Source organism: Megascapheus bottae, chromosome 11 (assembly GCF_031878675.1).
Source record: "Megascapheus bottae isolate mThoBot1 chromosome 11, mThoBot2.hap1, whole genome shotgun sequence".
Classification (NCBI taxonomy): domain Eukaryota; kingdom Metazoa; phylum Chordata; class Mammalia; order Rodentia; family Geomyidae; genus Megascapheus; species Megascapheus bottae.
Window position 1 is genome coordinate 58,454,787 of NC_143519.1, and position 26,812 is coordinate 58,481,598.

Sequence of the window (26,812 nt, forward strand, 5' to 3'; positions counted from 1 at the left end):
TCTGAAAGTTAAGTTGGGACACTCCATCATCAGATCTATGCAGTAAGTGAGTGAATTGGGATGGAAAGACATCAAATAAGAGCATATATTCAACACCTAACAATGATTTTTAATTTTTACATTTGGGCCTATCAGTATAGAGATTCTTCAGTTCTTCAAATGTTTTAAAATGCTTTTAGATGAATAAGATTCTGAGAAAACTGTTAGTTTAAAAAATTGTATTTTATACTAAAGGAAGAGAAAATTACTGGGACAAAAGCCAAATCTTCCCCAGAACTGGTTAGGTATTATTCCACACAGTGAATTTGAGGTTCCTGCCCTTTATATCTTCTATCACAGTCGGCATGAATAGAAAAGAATCCATATCAAAGACTCAGTAATTACTCCATTATACAGGCACAACATAATGATCAATGGAAGAGATTTATTCAGGCCAGTTTTTAAAACAAAAAATTCCTTGGTACATACAAAATACAGCTGACTCCATATTTTGATTTATGAAAAATAAATTTATTACATAACACCTTGTTTTTAACAATGTTCAATTATTTTTTATTCAGAATACTTGTGTCATTCATGTAAAATAGTTTGATACAGTACATTGTATGTTATAGGGTTTTTTTTTTCCTCAAAAATTCTAAGGCTCGCCTATTCCTCCTCCTTTGCTGAAGTAAGGGCATCCTACACAACGTGCGAACAAGTTTTTAAAAAGAAAATTAACTGAACAAAATTTTAATAGCACTACACCAACCGGCTTTAAAATCAGGACGAAGTATCTGAACTGGATGCCGCACCTTTTTTAAGGAAGTCATCATTCATGCTTTTCTCATTTTAAAGCATGCTCACAAATCAGCAACACCAACAGGAAAAATAAAACACTGTCTATGACAATCATTTTAGTTTGTTTGCTGAACCAAACAGATTTATATCAATGACAACATTTTTAATTACTATCAAATAGCAGCTTTAATACCAGTCAAGTCATAGATTGAAAATAAAAACAAACTTAAAAGTTGGAAATTAATCTTTGGAAATTTTGAAACATTTCTGGAAAACCTATGTGGCTTTCTGTACTTTCAAAAAAATCCAAGCAAGATTCTTGTCAATAAACACTGATTAAAAGTAGAAAATGAATCAACCCACTGATAAGACACTAATAAGAAAGGTGTACCAAAATAATCTTATTTTGAGTCTTGGTTATTTTGTTGAGTTAACATAAATTGTGTTTCAAGTACCAGTTAAACTTTGTGTCTGTGTACTATTGGTCAGATAATGTTACACTGAAAGAAGTCACCACATACAACAACAAATGCTTGCCCCTAGCACATTTCACAGCTTCAACTGCTACAGACTGTCACTGAAAAAAATGCATTGGTCAGTCTGAACCATGTCAAGTAAACTATGGAAGTAGCAAATCCACAACACAAACTGTGCTAGCACTTTCTGTTCAAGTCTAACTCCATTATAGGTACAACTTGGAAGCCACTACCCCAATCTGTGAAAAATGGTGGAACTTGGCTACTGGACATTTTGAAGATGTGGTTGTACAGTACATTCTCATGGCCCATACCAGGTTCCCTCGGAGAGCTGCACAGTCAGCCCTGCAGCATTAGCAACAGTGCATTGACAAGGTTCTGACGCAGCTCAGTACCGATGTGTCTGATGTGAGTACTGTGGAGGCTGCTGGGAGGTAGCTGAGTATCCCATGCTGCTCTGGGGCTGTGATGTGCTTGGTCCAGGGTTAGGATAGGCAGCATGTGGATTGGAACGCTGGAAAAGAGATGGGGTAAAATGTGACTCAGATACTTCAAGGAGCAGCCTGGTCCCAAGACAACCATGTTGAAGTAGGAGGGAATTTCCTATTTCAAGGAAGTAAGATTTAATAGTTTACATTAGATACTACCTTTATAATTAAAATGACAAGAAAAACAAAGTCTAACAACAGCTTGTTTTCTTTTCTTTTTTCTTTTTTTTGCCAATTCTGGGGCTTGAACTCAGTGCCTGAGCACTTTCCTTGGGCTTTCTCAAGGGTGGTTGGTGCTCTATCACTTGAGCCACAATATCACTTTCAGCTTTTTCTGTTTATGTAGTACCAAGGAATTGAACCCAGGGCTTCATGCTTGCTAGGCAGGCACTCTACCACTGGGTCACACTCCTGGTCTCCAAACAGCTTTTCTTTAAAGAGGTCAGAAGTACTTCATTCTCAAGTATATAAAGAAAAGAGTTTCTGCCTCCCACAAAAGAAATATTTCATTAAAAAGCTAAGGTATTAGACTGGTAGAGTGTTCACCTAGCATGCATGAAGACTGGGTTTGATTTCTTGGTACCACTACATAGAAAAAGCCAGAAGAGGTGCTGTGACTCAAGTGGTAGAGCTCTAACCTTGAAAAAGCCCAAGGACAGTGCCTAGGCACTGAGTTCAAGCTGTAGGACTGACAACAAAAAGCTAAGATATTATTACTGTGCTACACAAATAATTTTATTCTATAGCAGTAGCCACCCTTTTATGCCTATTTATTAAATAATTTGGATGTTTATACAATGTAGTCATTAAGAAAGTTTATTTAGAGATTCATTTAATAGAACCTTACCAGAACTCATATATGAATAAAGAATGAAAACAAATTTGATGTAAGAAGAGCTACCACAGCATCAATTTCTTTTTCATTTGTAAGAGTGTGTGTGCATGCATGTTTGTGTATGTTTGTATGTGCACCAGTCCTAGGGCTGGACCTCAGGGCCTGGGTACTTTCCTTGAGCTTTTTATTGCTCAAGACTAGTTTTTTGGTTTGGGTTTTGTTTGGTTTTGTTTCTTTTTGCTCAAGGCAAGCACTCTTACCACTTGAGCTACAGCCCCATTTCCAGCTTTTCAGTGGTTGACTGAAGGTTAAGAGTTTCATGGACTTTCTCGCCCAGACTGTCTCCTAAATAGGTAAATATCAAGGTGTGAGCCACTGGCCTTTGGCTTCAATTTCTTTTATATTAAAATATTTATAGGAACCAAAGGCATGGCTCAAATGATAGAATTCTGGTCTTGGGTAAAAAAATGGCAAGCAACAGTTAAGATCCAGAATTAAAGCCTCAGTATCAACACACAAAATTAATAGCCTGTAAGCTACTAATTATTATTTTATTCTTCAATGTTACATACAAAAGGAAAAATATCATCACTGAAATATAAGATGAATGATATTTTCAATTCTAAACCAGGCAAAAGGGAAATAGTGATATGGTATGCTTTAATTTTGATGGTATATGCTTTTTTTGATCCTCAAAGGCTACTAATACCAAAGCAAATACTCTAACAGATTAATCATAATTTATTGCTTCTCTTTTGATGCAAATTCATTAGATCATATAATTCTGCAAGTGTTTCTAAAATAATGTAGTAGGAAGAGTAGACTTGAGTCAGAAATCGCCACACTAAATCAACAACAGCCGTAACACCTATAAAGCAGCACTGCTTTCTAGGTCACAGAAGCACACGGGAGTGTGTTTAGTCTGTAAGTACACCCTTCAGCTAAGAGGGAAGGTTATCTCCCTCTGAAAAGAATGGGGAAAGGATGCTGAAACATCCCTTAAAGATGTCACTTTGCTTACATAATAAAGAATGAGCAGCAACTCAAGCAGACAAGGATGTCCATGTTCAAGAGGTTGGGTCTTTTATCCCAAGCATTCATAGGTAATGAACCTCACCAGTTTCATAAGATCTATATCTCTTTTTTGGTTGGTAAATAATTCCTAACTAGTCATACTTTCAGTATCTTTATTGCAGTGAAATAATTTCATTAGGAAATTAAGAATAAGCAGAGAAAGAGAAATAGTACCCAATTTTCCAAGCAAGTCTTTTGACAAAGGAACTGAATATGTCACTCAACAGGATCCATACACACTCCTGGAAGAGGCTTGTTTGATCAGATCTAAGCCCATAATTTCTATCTCACCAGTGATGGTAAAGAACTTATTAAACTCTGTAAGCCTCAATTCCATGAAATGGCAATAATATACTGACTTACATAACATGTGCACTTCATACTTAGTATAAGTGGCCAGCTGTTATTTTTACAGCATCACCAGCAACAGCACCAGTACCACCTAGATGCCTACAGTATACTATGAATACTGATAAGAACTTTAATGATGATAATGGTAATAAAAAAAATCATTGTTATCATCTATTAAGTGATATGTCAGGCTAGCCATTATATTGCAGCATTCATCATTCCATTTAATCCTCAGTCCAACTTATCTTTCTACAATGAGGACACAAAGAAGATCTGGATCAGTTATTCAGGCCTACACAGAAGTAAGGGACAAAGCTGGGATGTGAAAGCCTAAACTCTAAAGCACCAGTCTCATTTTTACAGATGAAAAGAAACTAAATGTTAGGAGATGATCTTTTACTTATTACAGATCACAGAGTTAATAAATGGCGTAAGTGGAATTTATCATTCCAATTCTGTTTTGGTTCAGAAGTCTTAGTCCCTTCCTACAATAAAACTGCCAAGAGCTCTTTGTTGTCAGTAACATTTTGTGTATTTTCCCCAAGTTCATTCACTGAGGTCAGTGTGTCTCAATTACATCCCATTTCCCAAAGGTCACAAGGCTTTCTGCAAACACCAACACAGCAGGTCAATTGGAAGCAAACCTGAGATACCTGATAGTCTGAGGTCATGATTAGTCCACCTGAGGTAGTGGTCGGAGGAACAACTCTCACTTTTTTCAACGGGGGTCCCTGTGTGTGGCTGCTGTCTTGGTTCCCTGGGTGGCCAGTTCCATTAGTGTGGTTATTGCCCTGCTGCTGCTGCTGGTTCTTCTCAATTTGTTAAAGAGAAAAACAAAGCTCAACTCAGAAGCAGAACAAAATGCAGCCACAACAGAAATGTCATTTGGTCAGTCTGGAAGAAGACTCTTCCAAATGTACTTTAATACTTACTTTGTCTCCTTTGTCATCAGGTTCTTCTTCTGTTAAAAATTCTCTTTTTGGGTAAGGGATTTGACAACCGGCAAAAACACTGATGCCAAGAAAAAAAAAAGGAAAGGTTACTTCTGGAATATTGATACTTCAATTATTTGTGTAGCCTAGTTTCAATATTTGCAAATATAAGTACCTTTAAGTGTTCTTTTTAGGCATTGACATTGTAGCAAACAACCTGAAGCCTTTTTTTTGTAGGAAGATAATTAATATTCATCTATTGTGACTCAAAACTTTTAGCATTTTTTCTTTTATTACCACTAAAATAGAGTCCAAGTGAAATGTGTGTCACCATTTAAAGATTATTTTTGTTTACCCTCAGTTTTATGTTTAAAACAAAAGCAGGTAAAAGAAACACATTTATTTGGGAATAGAATTTTAGAATATAAAACTGCAATTGCAGGTAGCAGGCAATCTCTGATTCTGAAGGAGCTACAGCATTCATAATCAACCTGGCACTGACTAACTGGATTACTGCTGAAATGAATGCAATCAAAAGCAAGAGATGAAAAGAATGTCTCGTAATTGTAAAGCCCCAAATGACACTTCAATCAGAGATCTTAATTTTTCTTGCCATAAAAATATCTATGGGTTACCATGTAAGAAGAGTGACAACTAAGAAAAGAACATTCCCAAATGCATCATGATGGTATATTTAAAAACCGATCTCTTACTCTGATGTAGGAAGTGGGTCTTCTAAGAAGTAGGGATCCTGCATAGCCTGTTCTGAGGTAATTCGCTTTATTGGGTCCATAGTAAGCAATTTCTGAAGCTGAAACCATAAATCAACAGCAATTCATATTATAGTAATTCCAGTATTATAACACTTCATTCTTATACAAATAGTAACTAGTAATATTTATATTTTCTAACTTTAAATTATCGTTCTCCCTTCATAAGTTTAAATAATAGGGTGGTACACCGTTTAAGTGTTCTTAAATTATTGAGTAGCTAGATTAAATACAGAATACCACCACACTAACCTGAAAATTGTGTGTTTTTAGTTGAAATAGCAACTAATTGAAGGCTCCATAAGCTAAAATGTTTGATTCTAATATGTGATGTTAACTGTGCTGCCCTGGTTTATATCCTTTGATTTAATGCAACATTTTCGAACTTCAGTGTCTAGCAAAATCACCTGGAAGACTTGTCCAACCCCCTAGGCCTAATCCCAGAGTTTGTGACAGTTCTAGTAAGGTGCTCAAAAACCTGCACTGGCAGCAAGTTCCTAGGTGACACCCATGCTGTTGAACCATACTTTGAAAACCAATGAACTAAGACTCAATGGGACGTGAAACATTGTAGAGAACAAAGAAACATAAAATGTTTAGATAAAATGCTGTGATGGTAAGATTCACATTTCATTTTATGAGACTGAAGAGCTACCTACGGCGCTAATGAGGCACCTTCACATTTCATTTCAATGATCTAATATTTCAGTAGGGGCATACTCTGTTCAGAGTTGAGAACAAAATCTTTGATTTTCTGCTTAAAATACTCAAGTTTTAATGGCGTTAACATAATAACTTTTAGGACTACTTGAGGTCACCAACAATTAAGAAAGGACATCCCAGTAAAAGAAAGTAGGTCTGGCTCAATGGTAGATTGATTGTATACACGCCCACGGTCCCAAGTGTACCAAAACAGAAACAGAACTACCAAAGAAAAGTGAAGGAAATCCAAACTAAACCAAATCAGATAAGCTAAAAGGAATGCATATCTCTCGAAGTTTCTAGAAGATGGTAAGTACAGCCATCTCAGATTATGAGTGGCAGGAAATTAGCAGAAATGAGTAATCCCCCTTAAATCATTACTTTTTGTAGTTTATCATTATTTTAAGAGAATAACTCTTTTTTCTGAAGACTTAATATAACTTTCCAATTTGAGTTTTGTTACATTAGAATAAATTGACAATTTGAACACTGGGTGGTAACATGATGGATTAAGCACTGCTTTTAACTGCTGACAAATTAGTAAATTTATAATACTAAGAGGGCAGAAGCAATAGAATAAAAAAAGAAAAAATTTTGCCAAATGATCTGGTTGTAATAAATGTAAGTTTAACCATTTTAAAGTTAAATATTAACTGAAAGTAAGGAATATAAGAATTTTAAGTGAAACAAAACATGTTTCCCAAACCCATTTTATGTCATAAATCTTTCTTAATATAAAGCTAAAAACTATCTTAAATTATTACATGTAGGAATAGGAATCATAAACAAATTGAATATAATCTCATTATTACCTTATTATTCGATCAATTCCTTCAGATTCAAATGCCTTGTATTCTAAGTTATTTCTCCATTACCTGTTTTTAAATATTCTGAAATAGTCTTCCAGAAAAAAGGAAACGTCTACCATCAATAAAGGACTTCTAATCAAGTTTAGAGTACTGTCCTGGGAGTAAAAGAACTTCTACCATAAACAGTTCTTTAAAAGTTGAAATTTAAGGGGGCCAGGAGCCTAGCCTAGTGGTGGAGTTCTTGCCTAGCATGCACAAAGACCCGGGTTTGATTCCTCAGTACCACATACACAGAAAAGGCCAAAAGTGGTACTGTGGCTCAAGTGGCAGAGTGCTAGTCTTAAGAGAGTCCAAGGACAGTGCCTAGGCCCTGAGTATAAGCTCCAGGACTGGCAAAAAAAAAAAGTTGAAATTCAGGGCTTAGGATATTAGTCAGTGTTGGTTATGCTTGTTTCGTATGCACAAAGTCCTGGGACCATCACCGACTAAAATGTAAAATAATCGGAATTATTTCTGATTTGTGGGACTGTTTGCTCTCGGTATTTTTCTGAATATTTTGAATTTTTTAAATGGCTTGTAAAAAAACGAATGAATGTAGTTAAAAGAATGTTTTTGACATTTGTTATGATTAGGACATTTAACAATCAAATGAATGAACAGTCTACTAAGCTATGATGTAAATCTGGAAAAACACATACCTTTATGCCTTTTTTAGTATGCAAAAGATCTCTATATCTTTAAAGTACTCTGAGAATGCTAAGAACATAAATGGACCAAAAAAGCCTTAAACTCATGGATTAGGGGAAATTCATATATTTTAGTATGCTTACCAAGTGGAATGCTTTACTATCTGGTTTAACTTTATGTTTTTCCATATACTTGATAAGGCTGCAGTTGGTATACCTGAAAGAGACATGAAATATCTATTATTAGATTTGATTTAATGTGTTACCAAAATAATTATTTTGATCATAACTGATACCACACATTCACAAATTGTATCAGCATAGAGTAGTATTAACTCTGTTTTATATTTCATCCAATATCCATATTAGTCTCTTTTGAACAGACATCAATGTTTACATAGAAAACAACTTCATGAATAGCCCATTTTTCCCTACATGAATTATATTTTAACAATGAAATGATATCTGGGTCTAGAATTTACCAGCCTTATTCTATGAGCTGGAAACTTTATTTATGACAGGTCAACTGGACTCTCCTAACTCTGGCCTTGCATTGTCAATAAGTGAAATATTTCTCTTATTAAAATTTGTTTAAAATCATCATATGACCTAGGTGGGTAGGCAAGTGGCTATTAGCAAAGTATGTTTAGTTTATTTCTTCACCTGGTATTTTTCATCATTGTCTAGCTTCAGAAATGAGTAAATATGGAAAGAAAAGAATTTTGATTTATTTTCCTCATTCAAAGCAGCTACTAGAATTAGTCACCTTCTTTCTCTATATCATCAATCAAGCAGCTTAAGGAATGACTGACATCATGGAAACTTTAATAAGTAAAAGTACTCTTATTACACAGAAGGTTCAATTCTATACTGAGTATTCTGGAAAATTTAAAATCAACTTAAAATTAATGAAGGTCCATTTTCTTTCCAACTTACGTATTTCTTCTGAAATCTTTCATTAATGTTGAATGTTCAGGCATCTTTTTTATATCTTCCCAATCTTTATCTGTGAAATACATTGATAAATTTTTATGTTGCCTAAGTTCCTGTTCTCAAGAATTTTAACAAAAGTTATTACCTTCATTTCATTATATTTCCTTCTTTCACATATTTATAAAAGCCCAGATTTCAAATAAATGCTCATCTACAAATTAAGAACTGTAAATATGATTCAATTGTCACTTTATATTTCTATTTGTCTTTAAATTTAAAATTGCTTACTTTTTTTTAGTAAAAGCTGCCTCAATTTTATCACTGAAAGGGAATAAATTATAAACATTTCTATCATTAAACAGTCCGATTTCCATAGTAAACTACCTATTTTCCCTTTTCAAGAAAATTTCTTGGCTAAATCAGCAACCAATATTTTCAGTAAGAAATGGAAAGCCTTTCCTGTTAGTGGCTTTAAGATACTTTTGCAGTACCACAATGTAAAATATAAGCAATTTGTTAATCACAAATTGAAATAAGAAATAAACTAATAACTGTTTCAGTCTGTTTCATTTGCATTAAAGTTGCTCCAATAGTACATGTTAGCTAATTCATTTTTTCCATCATCACTGTCATTGAGCTGTTACCAAGAATCTACTAGGTGCACAGCCTTAAACTAGCAACTTAACAGCAACTTTGGCTTTGCAATGACCTTAGAAGTCTGCTTGACTTTGAACTTACTAGTAAAGACATTTTCTGTAAGTCCTCCACAGATATCAAATAGTATAAACTTAGGCTCCCAACTAGAATTATTTTTCTGGAACTACATTTCTTTGCTTCAGCTTATCTACTTTGCCAATTTCACAAAGTAGAAATTGCAATCTGTCTTCCTTCAATTACACACTTCCCATAAAAAACTATATCTGTTCTGTATTCTCCATCATATTGGTACTTTATGGCTCACTAATATATTGAGCAGCTGTTTTTCTGGCTTCAGTTAGGTCTCATTAATTAATTTTTACATACCACAATGTCACAGTAATCTTTCTAAAGCAGAATATAAATCATTTCCTTTGTACTCAAGAATTTACTGTAGATTTACTTTCTGGGGCTTGCTGAAGTTTCTTGTAAAGTCAGCTTACCCAAACTGTTGAACCCACATTAAAAATCATTCAGCCCTCATCATTCCCAAGCTCTTTCTGTGTCATTTTCTCTGTGGGATTCAGAAATAGTAGACCCATTCAGAAGCAGGGGGAGAAAGGCTATTCCTCTAGCTACTCAAATAGCATATCTTTTTCAGATTCTACTTATTGTGTAAACTCTTAAGCAGGCAAGAATCATATCTATGTCATGTCAATACATTTTACTCAAGATGGGGTCTGTCTGGCACATGGTAGTTTCTCAGTAAACACAAATAAAATTTTTCTTTTTTCTTGTGGCTTGAACTCTAGGTCTGGACACTGTCTCTGAGTTCTTCAGTTAAAGGTCACCACTCTACCACTTGAGCCATAGGGCCACTTCTGGTTTTCTGGTGGTTAATTGGAGATGAGTCTCATGGACTTTCGTGCCTGGCTGGCTTTGAACAGCCATCCTCAGATCTCAGCCTCCTGAGTAGCTAGATTACAGGCTGTGCCACTGGCCCTGCTAAATGAAATTCTTGACACAACAAACTTTTTTCTTTCCCAAATTATTAACCAATTTTGGAGAAAGGTTAATATCTAGGTATTTATTTCCATTTACTGATAAAACTCAAAAGAATACAGAATCAGAACTCCAAGATATGAGACACCGGTGGCTCACATTTGTAATCCTAGGTACTCTGGAGACTGAGATCTGAGGATCACAGGTCAAAGCCAGCTTGAGCAGGAAAGTCTATGAGACTCTTATCTCTTTATGTAAAAACTAAAAAGCAGGAAGTGGAGCTGTAGCTCAAGTGGTAGAGTGCTAACTTTGAGCACAAAAGCTCAGGGACAGCACTCAGACCCAGAGTTCAAGCCCCAGGGCTGGCAAAAAATAAACCCAAAACTACCAAAAAAAAACCCCCAAACCCCAAAGATATTTCTGTATTAGTCCTGTACTATGATGGCTGAGAAATAATCCTAATAAGACACAATTACCACTGACTAGTTGGAATCAGTGTTTTACTAAAATTCATGATTGTGTGACAGTTTTCAGTGATCAATGAACTATCATTCTGAGGTAATAACTAGGGTTTATACATGGTTGGAGGGATGTAATACTAAATATTCAGTTTTAAAATAGGAAGCTAACTCCTCACTGGGCACTTTGACTTTCACCAGCACTCTGCTTGTTCTGCTAGAACACTTTGAAAATGTTCTTATTGACAGAGGTTATAGAGAAGAAGCTCTATTATTCAATATAATGAGATTCTGTACAGTGACTTACATAGACATAATGTTCAGAATTTGTATTCAAATGCCAAGTAATGGCAGAATGAAATATACTGACAGAAAAAAATTCTACTAATTTTAAAGTTTATACTATCAAGAGTTAAAGATACCTTTTTAAATTACAGATATTGCAAATATTTTACTTCAAATATCAAACAAGAAAACAACAACAACAAAAACAAACCAAAATGAAATAAAAGAACACTTCTTAAGTTCAGGAAACCAATAAATATTTTCATGTTAACATGTGACTCCTACAAATTTTTCTATGTCTACAAATCTTTGATAAATGCAAGTTATAAAAATCAAGAATTGTATAAAAGTACCTTTTATTGGCCAAAAGGATACACCTTTCCAATAAAAATATCTAAGTTCAAACAACAGTGATTTAAAAACAAAAACAAAACATAGTAATGTGTACCTGCAGGAAATCCCATTACATTGAATATTCTGTCCAGCTGGTCATGGTGATAAGGATTACTAGTTTTGATGTCCTCTTGTCGACAGTGAAATATTGGTTCTGACGTTAGTAGTTCTGCAAATATACACCCTATAGCCCAAATATCTTTAAAATAAAAAGAAAAAAAAAAGAAAAAAGGAAAGAAAAAATAAAATAAAAAAAGGAAAGGAAAAAAGAAAGGAGGAAAATAAAGTGGTTCTTTCCAAAAGAAAATGCATTTTTATTTTGATGGGGAGTGTTTTTTCTTTCTTTTCTTCCCTAATAAGTCATATTAATTCCTAAGCAAGTATAATCAATAATATCATGGAACATTGTTTTTTAACATATACTTCGACCTACTCACCCAAATTTTTCATTCCTTTCATATCTCAGTCCTACCCATTGGCTTTATTTTAAACCTGATCAAATTCATTAGCTGGACTTCTGGTGAGATTTAAAGAATATACATAAGACTGTACATGGAGCTTGGGAACCACAAATAAATAAAACTAAATAAAAAATAAACAGAAAACTCGAACAACTGCTGAAACTAGGCACCTGCCAGAAACAACCAGCACAATTCTTACTGCAAAACAATTTTTCTTCCCCTTTATATTTACTTGCTAATTTGTAAAATCTAGCAATTATCCTCTCATGGTGGCATTAAATAGTAAGGTGCCAATTCCAGCAAGAAAAACAATGCTTGACCTGAAATAACATTCTTTCTTCCACAGTTTTTGTCTAAGTGTTTTCTTATGGCTATTGAAGTATCTACTTTGCAGCTTTAAAGTATTTAATGATAGAATAAGAAAGGAAAAATACTACCTTTTTAAAATGGTATAAAGGCTTACAATAAATAGGTATTTCTCTGTCTATAATAAATTCCCTTTATTCACAAGATACAGATTTACTTTTATCTGTATCAAATTTGTATTAAAATAATTATTAACTGTGCCAATTGAGAACTTAAACACTAAAAACATTTCAACTTCTACTCTTAACAAATCCACAATGTCCCCTATACTCAATACAGTAATATGCACATAGCAGATACTCAATAAGCAATTTCTTACTGGTCTAAGTAATACCTGTGATAAAAAATAACCATGGAAACAAACTTTTATGTATTACTGTTATACTTAATATGACAGTAAGAAATGAGGGAAAAATGTCATTTTAAAATGAATTTTTAATGAAATGAAGTCTACACTAGAATATATATATTTCATTTAAAGCAAAATTATATGCACACTTTGAGTAACAAGTTAATTACATATTTACATAAAAGATTCACACTGAATCATTTTCCCACAGATAATCAATATCCAACATGAAAAAAGTCTATCAAGAAATGAAAAGGATGGACTAATTTTTAAAAATTATTCTTTGTCCTTGTCTACCTTATATAACTCTGACCCTTGGCAATCTTAATGGCCAGATAGGTGAGCTGAGCAAAATTTTACTAACATATTATAAACTGTTTTACATGTTTACAACTACTTATAGCACACCCAAGAAAGACTGCAATAATTCATCTGGTTGATTAAGAATTCCAAAGAAGAAAATGTACTATGTAAAGAAAATTGAAAGGGAAATAGTTTAATTATTATTATTAATAAACTCTGGTAAATACGAAAAGTTAGTTTATTGAATCTTGTTCAAGTCTACCTCACTAACCCTTTCCTTTTTATTTTCTATTAGGTTTTACATTTGTTAATTTTACCTCCCTTCTCCTTTTCAAATTTCTTTTTTGTTGTTGTTGATGTTGATTGTGGGGCTTGAACACTGGGCCTGGGAGTTGTCCCTGTGCATTTCAGCTCAAGGCTAGAGCTCTGCCACTTGAGCCATAACACTACTTCTTCAAATTTCTTATCCAGATATAAATAATGACTTTTATTAGCTGATCAAGCTGGTAAACCCCTAATTTTTAATAATCAGTTTCTCCTTCTTACATTGCTTATACTTTTCAAATTGTGCAAAATTCATGGAAAAGTCTTACCTACTTGTCTAAACTCCCTCTAGGTGTTAAAGCTAAACAACATACCCACACTGACAAGAGATTTGTTAAAATATTTTAATAAATAGGTATTATAATAGGAAGTTTTTATCTTGATAAGAGGGAATTCTCATTTTTACTATTTTACTGTGTAGTTTTTATTTAGCAGAGTCACTCATTCAGTGAGCATTTGACCTAATCTTAAAATTCCATACTTTAGGAAAACTTGAGACTACTTTGGGGACAATTCCAGACTAATTACATAGTTCTTCACACTTCTCAAAGTCAACTAAGCAAAAACAAATGATAAAACACTCAGAATTAAAATATAGCTATACCATTTATACTGCCTATTGTTTCCTTTCTGGTGTAATGATTCAGTTTCTACAACTGAATGCATGGCCTAAGCAATACAATCTGCAGTAGAGGGTAAAAACACCTTCAACTGATGTATCTAGACAGCTTTTTCTTTGTTTCAAACTACCAATTTAAGTAACAGATCAAACTCTTCTTAATAATGTTATCAGAAGTAATGCTTAGATGCACTTAACAAATTATACGTATGTGTATAAAAGTTCTATTAGCTGCTTATATCACATCAGAGAAGGAAAAAAATGCTAGAAAAATCTTTGCAGGAGGCTTTAACGGTAGTGTGGGAAATTTGCTAAATGCATTATTAAATAACTCTTTATATGACCCCGCGTAAGTACTGGGGGGAACAGGCTTGTGTGGTAGACATTGGAGGTAAGGAAGTTTAATTTTACACTACCTATTCTTACTTTTAAAACTTATATTAAAATGGTATGTTTATGATTTTTCTTAGAAATGTTCTGCAAAAGTGATCTTGGCCAAATCAGATGTACACAGTAAGCAGAGGTGAGCAGAGCAAGGATAGGGATCTTCATTGGTAAAGAAATAGCATTGATCTTGATTTCAATTTTTTGTAACCAAGTCAGTTTACTCTGCAAATTCCTTTGTGCAAAAGGCATATCTAAAACCATAGATTCTCAGTTAAAGAAGATCTAAGAGCTAACTGGCTAAATTCTCATTTTCCAAAAACAAAGCTAAAGAACTCTGAACACACTCTGCAGAGCAACAGAGCTGAGACAAACTCATACTAGGGCATTTGCTATGTCCATTTTTCAAAGACAAGTCATTTCATGCATAAATTCATACTACCATCTCAGGTGACATCTTACAGGTAAGATCTGTAAGTCTTTCCTGAAGATGGGTCTCAGAGCAAAGACTCTTGCTTTGAAGCATTTGAAATTTCCCCTGGAATGGTGGTTCCCTGTTGAAGAATTCTAAGGTATAGTCACCAATCTACATAACCTTTTTTTTTTTTTTTTTGCCAGTCCTGGGTTGGGGCTTGGGGCCTGGGCACTGTCCTTGGGCTTTCTCAAGGCTAGAGCTCTACCACTTGAGTTACAGCAACACTTCAGGCTTTTCTATATATGTGGTACTGAGGAATCGAACCCAGGTCTTTGTGCATGCTAGGCAAGCACTCTACCACTAGGTCAAACTCCCAGCCGTGCCCCACCCCCACTTCTTTTAAGGGAAAGTGTGAAGGAGAGGAAGTTATCTGATTCTTAAGTACAGAGACAGAGTCAACAGATAGTTAAAGAACATTTGCTACACTGAAAATGTGATCAAGGCATACAAATGAAATGAGAGTCTACAAAGAAAACATGTGCAATTATTCTTATACAGTGTAAATTATAAACAAGCATTGTTATCACTGTCCTCGCAGATATTTGAGATTTTTTCTTTCCATGAAACAAGATGCCATGAAATAGCAATAATCAAATAAGAAGGAGTTCCTAGAAAAGAGACAGAAAAATATGAGAAGAAAAACATGGTATAAGAACCAATCCAAGACTTCCAACATCTGACTATACTAAATTTAAGAAAAGAAGATCGAAAACATTGAGGAGGAAATCAAAGAAATACATGAGAGAAATTTCCAAAGACACAGAATATAAACTTTAGATTGAATATGTCCAACCAGTGATGGGCAAATCACTTGTGGAGATGGAAAATCCTACTTTTTTTTCAGAATGAAAATAAAAAAATCCATGTGAGCCATCAATGATTGAGAAGAAGACTGTCAGGAAACTTCATTATCAATACTGATGCTAGAAGACAGAAGAATTTCATTAAATTTCTGAGGAAATGTGACTTTATACCCACAGTTTATGAACTATTATGTACAATAAAGGCCATTTTTAGAAATGAAAGAATTAGAAAATTACCTCTAAGATACTCTTTCATAGAAAGTTACAGGAGAATAAATAATAGCAAAATAAGAGATGAAATCATGGGATCAGAAAGCAAGAGATCCAACCCAAATGAATAAAACGGAGAAATGTCGGAATGAGATGGTAGGCCTGTGGAACCAATCAGAACAGAAGACCCCATGATAGAATTAGACACTAAAGGGTAAGAGAGAGGCAAAGCCCTTCTAGGGAAGGGAGGGAAAAAAAAAACTAGTTAAAAATAAAGTTCAATCAAATCAAGTGAAGTACAATATAGATATCAATAGGGAAGCAGTAATAAAAAAAAAAGACTGTGGTAGTTATGTATTTCAATGAATTACTACTCACCTACCACAAGGATAGACAAGTATAAATTACTGAGAATAATGATTAGCAAACAGTAAAACAAAGTAAACATTAACAAAGTGATGATGATGACTGTAAATGGTATTACTAATATATCTTATAAACTGAGTGAATATGGTAGGGAGAAGCATAACAATATTAATTTCCTAATTCTTTGTAATAGGGAGATAATCAATACCAATGAAAATAGGAAATCATATTAAAATGTCCTGAACTCCTAAAAATTTTTCATCTTTCTCATGTAAATAGTTATAATGTCTTAGAAGTGAATACTTCTTTGGATGAAATAAACATTTGTTCAAGAATATGAAATCTTTGTTGTTTTATTCTCTTTTCAAGTAAAATTAAGTATAAACCTTTTTCTTAAAACAAAATGTATAGCATGATACTATATGTTACAAATATTTTTGGATTTTTTTTTGTAGGGATGTGTGAAATGTTTCTAATGCTAATGACAGGATTCATTTCTAGGTAGGGGAGTTTGGGGCTCACTTTTAATCTTTTATAATTTGTTAAATGACTTAAAAGCCCATGGAAATTAATTAGCTCTACTACTCACCAATTGCTTTGGTATAATGTCTTGCTCCAAGAAGCAGTTCTGGGGCTCGGTACCAGAATGTTACAACCACTGGATCCAAGTCTGCTAAAGGCTTCAAAGGTGAATTAAATAATCGAGCAAAGCCCATATCAGCTGTAAAATAGTAATAATTTTTTTAAAAGCTAAGTAAATAAACTTTTATAAATCAAAGTCTAATGTTACCACTGTTATTTAGTAAGATATGAAGAATGTGATAAAATTTTAAGGGTAAGTTCATCTTACCCTTTTTAGAACTCTAAATATACAACAGGCTTGAGATCTTCATTCCCTTTGAACTACAGTCATCTAGTTCAACTGGGCTGTAGATAAGATCTGCTACCAGAGTCAAGGATGACCCTATTTCTCTTGGTTTCTTTTCATGTGCTTGTATCACCATTGAGAAGAGGGTGGTAATGAGTTGCATTTCTATTCTGTATACTGGCCTCACACACTGTTTAGAGTAAGGCTTCACATTATTTGCATCAGGTACCTATTCACTGATATAATCACATGTTGACTAGACAGTACTTAAATACTATTTTTCCCATTTATTTGAATTGAATTTTACTAACTTAATTTTAAGAATCATAGTACTTTTAAAAAAAAGCTGGAAAAGACTTTAATGATTATTAAAACTGTAACCTTTTAACATGAGGAAATAGAGGTTCAATAAGTTAAGAACTTCAAACCTCAGAGGTTAGCTGAACATGTATGGTAGCTATTTACACATAGATTACTATTTTTTTTTTTTTTTTACCAGTCTTGGGGCCTGAACTCAGGGCCTTAGCACTGTCCTTGAGCTTTTTCAAGGCTAGCACTCTACCACTTGAGTCACAGCACCACTTCTGGCTTTTTCTGTATATGTGGTACCAAGGAATTGAACTCAGGGCTTTGTGCATGCTAAACAAGCACTCTACTACTAGGTCACACTCCCAGCCCCTTTGAACATTGATTTTTATTTGGCTAAACCAAAATCTCTTAAGGACAAAAATACAACAACAAAGATATATTTTTCAAGCTTGTGCCTAATACATGTTAATTACTCTTCACACTATCTATTTAGAAATGTCAAGATTCATTCATTGTTGGGTAAACTTAGCTTTATATTTTGAGTATTTTAATGAAGTAGACTCTACTGTAACCAACTTAATTACAAAGGGAAGAAAGTCCAAAGTTTAGCAGAAAATTAAACCATAGGTCAGATGAATAAATAATGGTTTATAGAAAAACTGGTATTTCTTCTTAAATGTGAACAGATGAAGACAATGAAACCTGCCAACAATATATGGCCTAACATAGAAGTATAATTCCAAGCTAAATTATTTTAAACATATAAACAAAATTTCCCCGAAGCATGTAGTAAGCAAATACTCTTGGACTTGGTCTTTCCTATTTTGTACGTCTTGAGCTTGTAACTGAATTATGCCACCTAAAAATAATGTTCAGATTCCTTTAAAAGCTCATCTATGGACTTAAGCATGCAATGTCAAAGATGAGTACTAACAAAAAAGTTGAATCGTGCCAGGCAAGGTGGTTCATGCCTGTAATCCTAGCTACTCAGGAGGCTGAGATCTGAGGATCACAGTTCACAGCCAGCCCAGGCATAAAAAGCCATGAGACGCTTATCTCCAATTAACCTCCAGAAAACGAGAAGTGGGGCTTGGTTCAAGGGTAGAGCAGTAGCCTTAAGCTGAAGAGCTTAAGGACAATGCCCAGGCCCAGAGGTAGGGGTGTAGCCTTGAGCAGAAGAGCTAAGGGAAAGCGCCCAAACCTAGTTCAAGCTCCACGACCCACCAAAAAAAAAACCAAATAAATAATAATAATAATAGTTCAATGGCATAAAGGCATAGAGTACCTTGAAGTACACCAAATGTTCTTATAACTAGAAACTTGCCAAGTTTATATCATTAGAGAGCATTTCAAAGCCTAATTAGAACTGAAAAGTGAGACTTTGGGGGGATTTATAAAGGATAGGGAGAAAAGGGTTAAGAACATCTAGGTTTTTCTGTGGTGTTGAAATAGTACGAATCGATTGGTATCAACCAGAAATTACTCTAAACTTTGTATATGCACACAATTCTGTTTTTAATTAACAGAATTAATTACATTTCTTCAACCCATACACAAAATTAAATATGTGACAACTATAAAAAATGGCAATAAAGCCAGGCACGGTGGCTCACGCCTGTAATCCTAGCTATTCAGGAGGCTGAGATCTGAGGATCAAGGCTCAAAGCCAACCCAGGCACAAATTAACCTCTAGAAAATGGGAAGTGGGGTTTGGCTCAAGGGTAGGGCAGTAGCCTTGAGCTGAAGAGCACGAGAACAGTGCCCAGGCCCAGGGGTAGGGCAGTAGCCTTGAACTGAAGTGCTCAGGGACAATGCCCAGGCCGAGTTCAAGCCCCATGACCCACCAAAAGAAAGAAAAAAAATGGCAATAAAATAAATTATTACTTAGGATAAATTTAGTGCTATCCTTATAGATTATCTGACCAGAAGTCATCAAAGAAAATGCTGCTTTGATATACAAGAAAAATGAACTATCTGAAAACATATCAAAGTACAAAACACCTATTAATATGTGAAAAGACTTTTACAAGATAGTCAGTCCTATAACTATAAATCTTGTTTCATGGTTTCCCCTAGAGTTTGTAACTTCTAATCTAGACAAGATTAAAGAGATATGTTCTCATCTGATCTAGATGAAGTGAACTGGACTGCTGGTAGAATAATCAGCATGCTATGTGGCCTTGTAACTCAAGGTGAGGCCGGCCCTTAACAAGGATAGAAGCCATTCAACTCCACAGACATTATTTAATAAAGGCAGAGGTCTGTAAGAAACTTGTACAGCTGTTAAAGAATTAGAACATTTTAGTCTCCAAGAAATGTCTGACACCTCTCAAGCGAGTGAAACATTTTTTACTTTTACCTATAGACTTTAAAATGGTTTGGATCATATGAAACTAAATGAATATATGCATATTATAAAACTAGAAGTGATATGGCTGCTGCAAAAATTTTAATAGTGCTACACTGTGACTTATCAAAGATATAACATACCAATTTTTACTCTTCCTCGCTCAGGACCTTCACCCATAACTAAAATATTAGCAGGTTTCTGTGGAAACAAAATAGTGTTTTTTTTCAGTAGACAGTAGTGGTTTCTTTTAAATAGACAATATGCCAATATAACATAAATCCATCTTTTAAAAAACCTCAAAAAATTAAAACCAAACACAAAAAGTCACCAAAAAGCTGTGCGTGTATTTGAAAAACAGTATGTAAATTTGATGAAGGCCTACATATGGTGGCACTTTTTTTCCCCAGAGTTAAAGCTTTCCTTGGCCCTCTCATCAGTCTGTTTTCTCAACTGTGAAAACACCTGATACAAGAGGTTCCGTTTACTTTTTCAACTTAGATGGTTCTGAGATTTTTAGTAAAAGTAAATCTGTGAACACCATTTAATACAAAGTACCAAATTACTAAAGCAAGGAGTCATCTCATAATCCTCTTTTGGAAACCATGAAGTATGCATATATTTAAATAAATACTAAGAAATTTAATACAATCTTTTTCTAAATAAGTTGGCAAGGTATAATAGGAGATTTTCCTGACAGGAAGCTCTAAGGCTTTTACTTTTAAGAAAGCTAAAATTTAATAAGAGATATTTACTGAAGTAGTATTTTAGTTTCAAAGGTTCTAAAAAAAAAAATACCAGATTAACTGTCACTCACAATCTGCTAAGAGCAGTACCTACAAGTAGAGCAGTACCTACAAGTATAGCATGTAACAATTGTCCTCTTCAAGGAGGAAAAAAGGGGAGGAGAGCAAGATCAAGGGGTACAGGAAAAAAAGGATAGGGAGAGAATCTGGCTTCCTCCTCAAACCTTATCCTATTATCCTGCTATTGATTTTAATTCTACCAGTCTCTTAAACAGATGAAACTACATTAGAATGCTTCTTCAAATATTGATCAAAACAACTTTGAAATCAAATTAAATGATTTTGATAAAGGTGCTTATGGTTGTAACTACTCCATAGGCTTCCCCACCAATATTTAGGTATGGCTCCTATATATTACTGTAGTCTACTAGTGTGCTAACTACCAAAGATCCAAATTATTATAACCAGATGAAACAAAGAGATATAGTTGGAAGGTGGGATATAGATTTTAGAGATTTAAAATTCTTACAACATTTAAGGTGAGAAAACTTAGCACCGGAGAGTTTAAATGACTTTCAGTAGGTATACTCATTAAGACTGGGGAAGTGGAACAATCTACCCTATCTCTGAATAGCTTAGTGCTCCCTTCCTAATATGGTTTTCTGAAAATAATTATATGTAGCAAGTTTTTGAGTTAATGTGCATTGCTACAATAAATGTTTTATTTAAAGAATAAATTCTAGAATCTCTGTCATTAATACACTAACCAATGGAATAGTTGGCTAAGGGTCAGAGAACAAACAGTATTCTCAGTGAACTATATGCAGGTTCTGCCTAGGACAGACTGAAATGCTTTTGCACACTGTGTTAATCAATCATCACAGGTTAGCCTCTGTTCTCTCTTAGGGTCCCGACTACTCCCAATCAAAGCTAGATATCTGAGATACCCTAATAATTTATAGATGGAAAAGGCCTTTCCAAGAAGAGTTAGGCAGCATTTCTATTTAGCTAAAGGAAAAGGCTTGCTTTCAACACATCATGCAAGTTCAAGAAGGGTCATTCATATTCATGCAAGAACCGTCTTTTCTTGGTACTTCAGACCAGACTCCCTTCTTACATGCTGTCTGCTTCTGTGTTGTTGCTTAGTACTGAAGAACGCTTCCAAAGATTTGATGAATAATCATTTAAGAACTTATTTAGACAATATTCTCTTAAAAAAAAAAACTTGCTCTCTTGGTACAGATTTCTTTCCTCTACAGTGGCAGAATTTATAAGACAAAATTTCCAAGTACTATATGAAACACCTATTTGTAACCATAACTTCTAGTAAATAATCCCTGATCTTCTACATGCTATCAACTCAAACGAACTTGGCTGGTGACCTTAAGAGGAGACATATACTCCGTTTAATTGTTATTTGTTGCTATGGAGAATCAGAAGTCTCATAGGACCCAAAAGTATTCTAACTCCATGGCAGGATCTTCAAATACAGTTATGTATACACAGAAGTGGTTACAGAACATGCATTACTTACTGCCTGCTGGACAACAGTATGAATCCATAATATATGAATGTTTGAAGCAATTGGTGTCTTCCTTTTATTGCTCACAAAGGGATACATAACTGACAGCAACAATAAGAATGAAAAGATCATGGTCTTTTCATTACTGTTTCCTTCTACTCCCTCCCCATAAAAAAAGTCCAAATAAACCCCAACAATAAAAAAGTCCAAATAAAACCATACTAAAACCTTCACTGATATTTTCTAAAGGCAATGTTTGTATTTTTTTGTATAAATTTTCTGTTCTCCAGGTTTGTCATGCTGGAAGACTTTATTGATTATCCTAGCATCTTTTTAGGAGACAGCTCTCATGCAAATATGACTGTAGAGGGAGCTGAGTGATTGAAGACTGAGATCAAGCTGATCATTAGCTTAGCTATCTAACATTGGTGCAGAAATAGAAACATGCCTGCCAAGTTAACTGGAAGAACTTTATTCTAGGGTGAAATGGGATCGATCTTCACATGTTTACTAATAGTGTAAAAACATTCAACAGAAAAGCTTGATTCGCTATAGATCTATGCAAAAAAAGAGGGATCCATAAAACCCTACTACCAGCACATTTCTTCAAGACTGTTTAGAATAGAATGAATTCTTAAACACTGTAAATAATACAATTCAATAGTGATCTTTCTAGATACTCAAAGATGAGATCATTTTGCCCAAGTTGGCTATCCTTTATCCTACTGCTTAGAATCATATTTGATTTTGAATTTCTACTTGTTATTGGAATGTGTGCATGACACATGTAAACAGGTATTCCGAGGGTGGGATTTGATTTTAACAGGAAATAGCATGCAAGTAATTTTATACAATATTTGTAAGAACTCTAAGTACAAAACAAGGTTTCATAATGTGAGCTTTTCCACTAGTGGTCATATGTGGGCACTCAAAAAGTTTTATAGTTAGTTGAGTTAGGCACTGGTGGCTCACACTTGTAGGCCTCAACTACTTGGAAATTAGAGATCAGAAGGATCAAATGAGATGGCAAGGTTAGAAGTCACCTCTGCGATGGACTGCTCTTCTAGGCCATGGTGGGTAATAAAATAGTTGGTGAGAGCTCATGGCAATAGAAAATGCTGGGGTGTGGTGGCATATACCTGTTATCCTAGATATGGTGGGAAGTATAAATAGGATGATTTTTATCCATGCTAGTCAAGGCAAAAAATGAGACCCTATCTCAAAAATGATCAGAGTAAAAAGGGCTGGAGGAATGGCTCAAGCTGTAAAGTGCTTGCCTAACAAGCCAAAGTTCTTAGTTCAAACTCTAGTATGGCAACACACATACACAAAAATGTTTGAGGATTTTGTGTATTTCATTTTTCAGATCTTTAGAGTAATAAGACTTCATCAGGAATAAAATACATACTGAAAACTAATTATGACATATATTTTATGTATCAAAAGTTCTACGAACTTCAACAGGAACCTTTAAATAAACTACTTCGGTAATTAATAAAAATTGTTTTAATGAAATCTTTTTAAAGAGTTAGAAAACCAGAGAATGTGAACAGGATACACTTTTTTAACAGGCTGGGGTTTTTTTTGTTTTGTTTTGTCTTCTTTTCTTTTTCTCCAAGGCTGTCAAATTCTACTTATTGTACTAAACACTTTATTGGTATAGCTGGAGACCTTTAAGCCAAAACAGAAATTATTAGCCTCCAATTGTTTCTTATCTCTCTTTCATTTCAATCTGAAAATAACTACTAGAAAATTCTGTCTGCTTTTAGCCAAACCGTATTAGCCAATTCTGTCTTCTTCATGGTAACAGGAAATGTGACTGATAATTCAATAGTTTCCATAAATTATTTGCTTAAAATTGAAATTTTAGGGCCAGGAGTTTGGCCTAGTGGTAGAGTACTTGCCTAGCATGCACGAAGACCCGGTACTACATACAAAGAAAAAAAAAAGCCAGAAGAGGTGCTGAGGCTCAAGTGGTAGAGCTCTAGCCTTGAGAAAGTCCAAGGACAGTGAGTTCAGGCTCTGAGATGAAGCTCAAGACTGGCAATAAACAAACAAACAAACAAACAAATAAATAAATAAATGAAATTGAAATTTGAAAAAATTCAAAACTGTCTTATTTCAGGCAACTGAAGTATGGCACATTTGTATCAGCGCTAAGAGACTGGTATGAAATTCACTTCTTATTGTCTCTGATGCAAAAATCATTAATTTACTTTTGTAGAGATAAGCACCGTCATTAACCAGTGAACATGAATACGTACAACAGAAGTTGCACAATAGTTATAAAATACTTTTAAAATGTTTAGGCAAAGACATACTAATTTGTTCCTAATAATGTGAAGACAAAATCTTTTTTTCAAAACAAATTCAGTCTTTTATAAAGCTATAAAATTTTAGAATACAAAAATCTACTAAATCTACTAAAGAGTTTAGTTAGAAATAAGCAATACACTGGGAATGTGAAAATTAAGAAGACCCACATATATCTTTGCCTACATTTTAGGCTGTAAGGATATTCTTCTAGTATATTTAGCTATATCCTATTTATTGTACCTTTAGTGATAGTTACCAATTCTTTCTTTTTTTTTTTTGCCAGTCTTGGGATTGGGCTTCGGGCTCAGGGCCTGAGCACTGTCCTTGGACTTTCTCAAGGCTCTACCACTTGAGCCTCAGCACCACTTCCAGCTTTTTTTCTATGTATATGGTACCGAGAATCGAACCCGGGTATTCGTGCATGCTAGGCAAGCACTCTACCACTAGGCCAAACTCCCAGCCCCAATATAGTTACCAATTCTTAAACTAGAACTAGCTGCAGTAAAATGCTAACTTTTTTTTTTTTTTTTTTTGCCAGTCCTGGGCTTGGGCTCAGGGCTTGAGGACTGTCCTTCGATTTGCTCAAGGCTAGCACTCTACCACTTGAGCCTCAGCTCACCTTCCGGCTTTTTGCTATCTATGTGTTACCGAGGAATCAAACCAGGGTCTTCATGCATGCTAGGCAAGCACTCTACCACTAGGCCAAACTCCCGGCCCCAAACCCTAACTTTCTTGTATACCTTTTATATATTGTGACTCATGCAAGACTTAGTATAATTTAAGATGTAAATAACTGAAATCTCAGCTACTAGAAAACAGAGATTAGGAGGAGTTAGCAAGAAGTTTATAATACCCCACATATCTCAACCAATAGCTAGGTGTAGTCGATGGGCCTGTCATCCCAGCTCAAGGTTAATGTACTATCACCTGAGCCACAGTGCCACTTCATGTTTTCTGTTAGATAACTGGAGATAAGAGTCTCATGGCTTTTTGTGCTTGGGCTGGCTGTGAACTGTGAACCTCAGATCTCAGCCTCCTGAGTAGCTAGGATTACAGATCTCAGTCACTGGCATCCAGCTCTGTTTTTCATGTTTGTAATGAGCCTTTCAACAAATGAGTAGTGATCTATTTTATATTGCATTTGTCCTGTTTTGTTGCTATAAGTATACTAGTCTTAAAAAGTAATTTTTATACTATAGGAATTGTTTGTTCCTTGAAGATTGGTAAAAGACATTTGTGCCACTTAACATGGTGCATATATGCAATGCTAGCTCTTAAGAAATTCTGGATCTTCACATGGAGGCCAGCCTGGAACACAGTGAATTCTAGTGGGTTCCAGGTTAGCCTGGCTAATACCAAGACTCCATCTCAAAAAAATAAAACACATACACACATATACAAAAAAAAAAAAAAAAAAACTGGAAGAATCTTACCTTTGATATACCGAAGCAAGAATTGATAATGATTTGATTTCCTAAGTATTTGTTACCTTGGATTAAATAAGCATTTTAAAAATGAATACAATTATCCTAACTGGCTTTAGGAGATAGAAAAACTAAATGGGATCAGTAACTGTTGGAGAAATGAACATATTTGTCATAAAAATGAAACAAGTTCAAATGGTTTGGGTTCAAACAGATAATCTTACATTACTGAAGCTTCTAGAAGTTTAAAAGAAAATTCCCTTCATAACTTTTCAAGAAGAAAGAGTAACATATAAATCCTAATAATGATAATGTGTTCAACAACCAGTCCAAGAAGTTTATCTACATAAAATACAAGGTCATGTATTCTTAGTTAGATAAATGAGCAGCATAAAGAAATGAACAAGGTGAGTGTGCATTAATTGAAATGTTAATTCCTGACCATTGGAGAAACTAAAAAAAAAAAAAAAAAAAATTTCTGGCCACCAAGAATTTTGGAATCTCCCTGCTAATTGGCACTGTTATTTATGAACAAGACCTATGGAAACAGGATTAGGTCAATTCCAAAATCCTTCCAAAGCCTGTTCTCTCTAAAAATAATTATTATAGTTTATCACCAATGGCAAGTCTTTTCCATTTAAATATGAGATACAGAAAGGTTTAACTGTACCTAAGATATTTAAAGGTAGTATTTACAAGAATCCATTTACTGATACCATGAGCTTTGTATATTTTTTTTTTTGATGGCACTGGATTTTAAACGCTGGACCTTGAGATTGTTCAGTGAGGACTCCTCACCTAAACCAACCTTTTCCTGTTTTTACTTTTTCCAAGAGGATCAAGTTTTTGCCCAGTCTGGCCTTGGACCTTGATTCTTCTACCTCATGGCCTCTAGAGTAGCTGTCATTACAGTTATAAGAAACTGATCTGGCTTATTTTGTTGAGAGAAGGGTCTTGCTAACATGTTCTCGGCTGGCTTTGAACCATAATCCTCCTAATCTCTGTAGAAT

The 26,812-nt window shown here is 34.5% G+C and overlaps 1 protein-coding gene across 4 annotated transcripts in view; it reads right to left on the bottom strand.

Annotated features, from left to right (window-relative positions):
• Positions 1-438: 438 nt before the first annotated feature.
• The window catches only part of Cdk8 (cyclin dependent kinase 8), a 92,763-nt gene continuing 66,389 nt past the window's right edge, over positions 439-26,812 (bottom strand). For 2 of the 4 annotated variants that reach the window (XM_090342353.1, XM_090342356.1), the window contains 9 exons: positions 19,938-19,995; positions 16,860-16,991; positions 11,666-11,809; positions 8,840-8,909; positions 8,048-8,120; positions 5,650-5,747; positions 4,937-5,015; positions 4,658-4,816; positions 439-1,770 (listed from right to left, as the gene is read on the bottom strand). In XM_090342353.1, the coding sequence (XP_090198479.1) occupies positions 1,645-1,770; positions 4,658-4,816; positions 4,937-5,015; positions 5,650-5,747; positions 8,048-8,120; positions 8,840-8,909; positions 11,666-11,809; positions 16,860-16,991; positions 19,938-19,995 (939 nt within the window). In that variant the 3' untranslated portion in view covers positions 439-1,644. The remainder of the gene's footprint in view (positions 1,771-4,657; positions 4,817-4,936; positions 5,016-5,649; positions 5,748-8,047; positions 8,121-8,839; positions 8,910-11,665; positions 11,810-16,859; positions 16,992-19,937; positions 19,996-26,812) is intronic. The other 2 variants (XM_090342354.1, XM_090342355.1) reach the window with 2 other exon arrangements.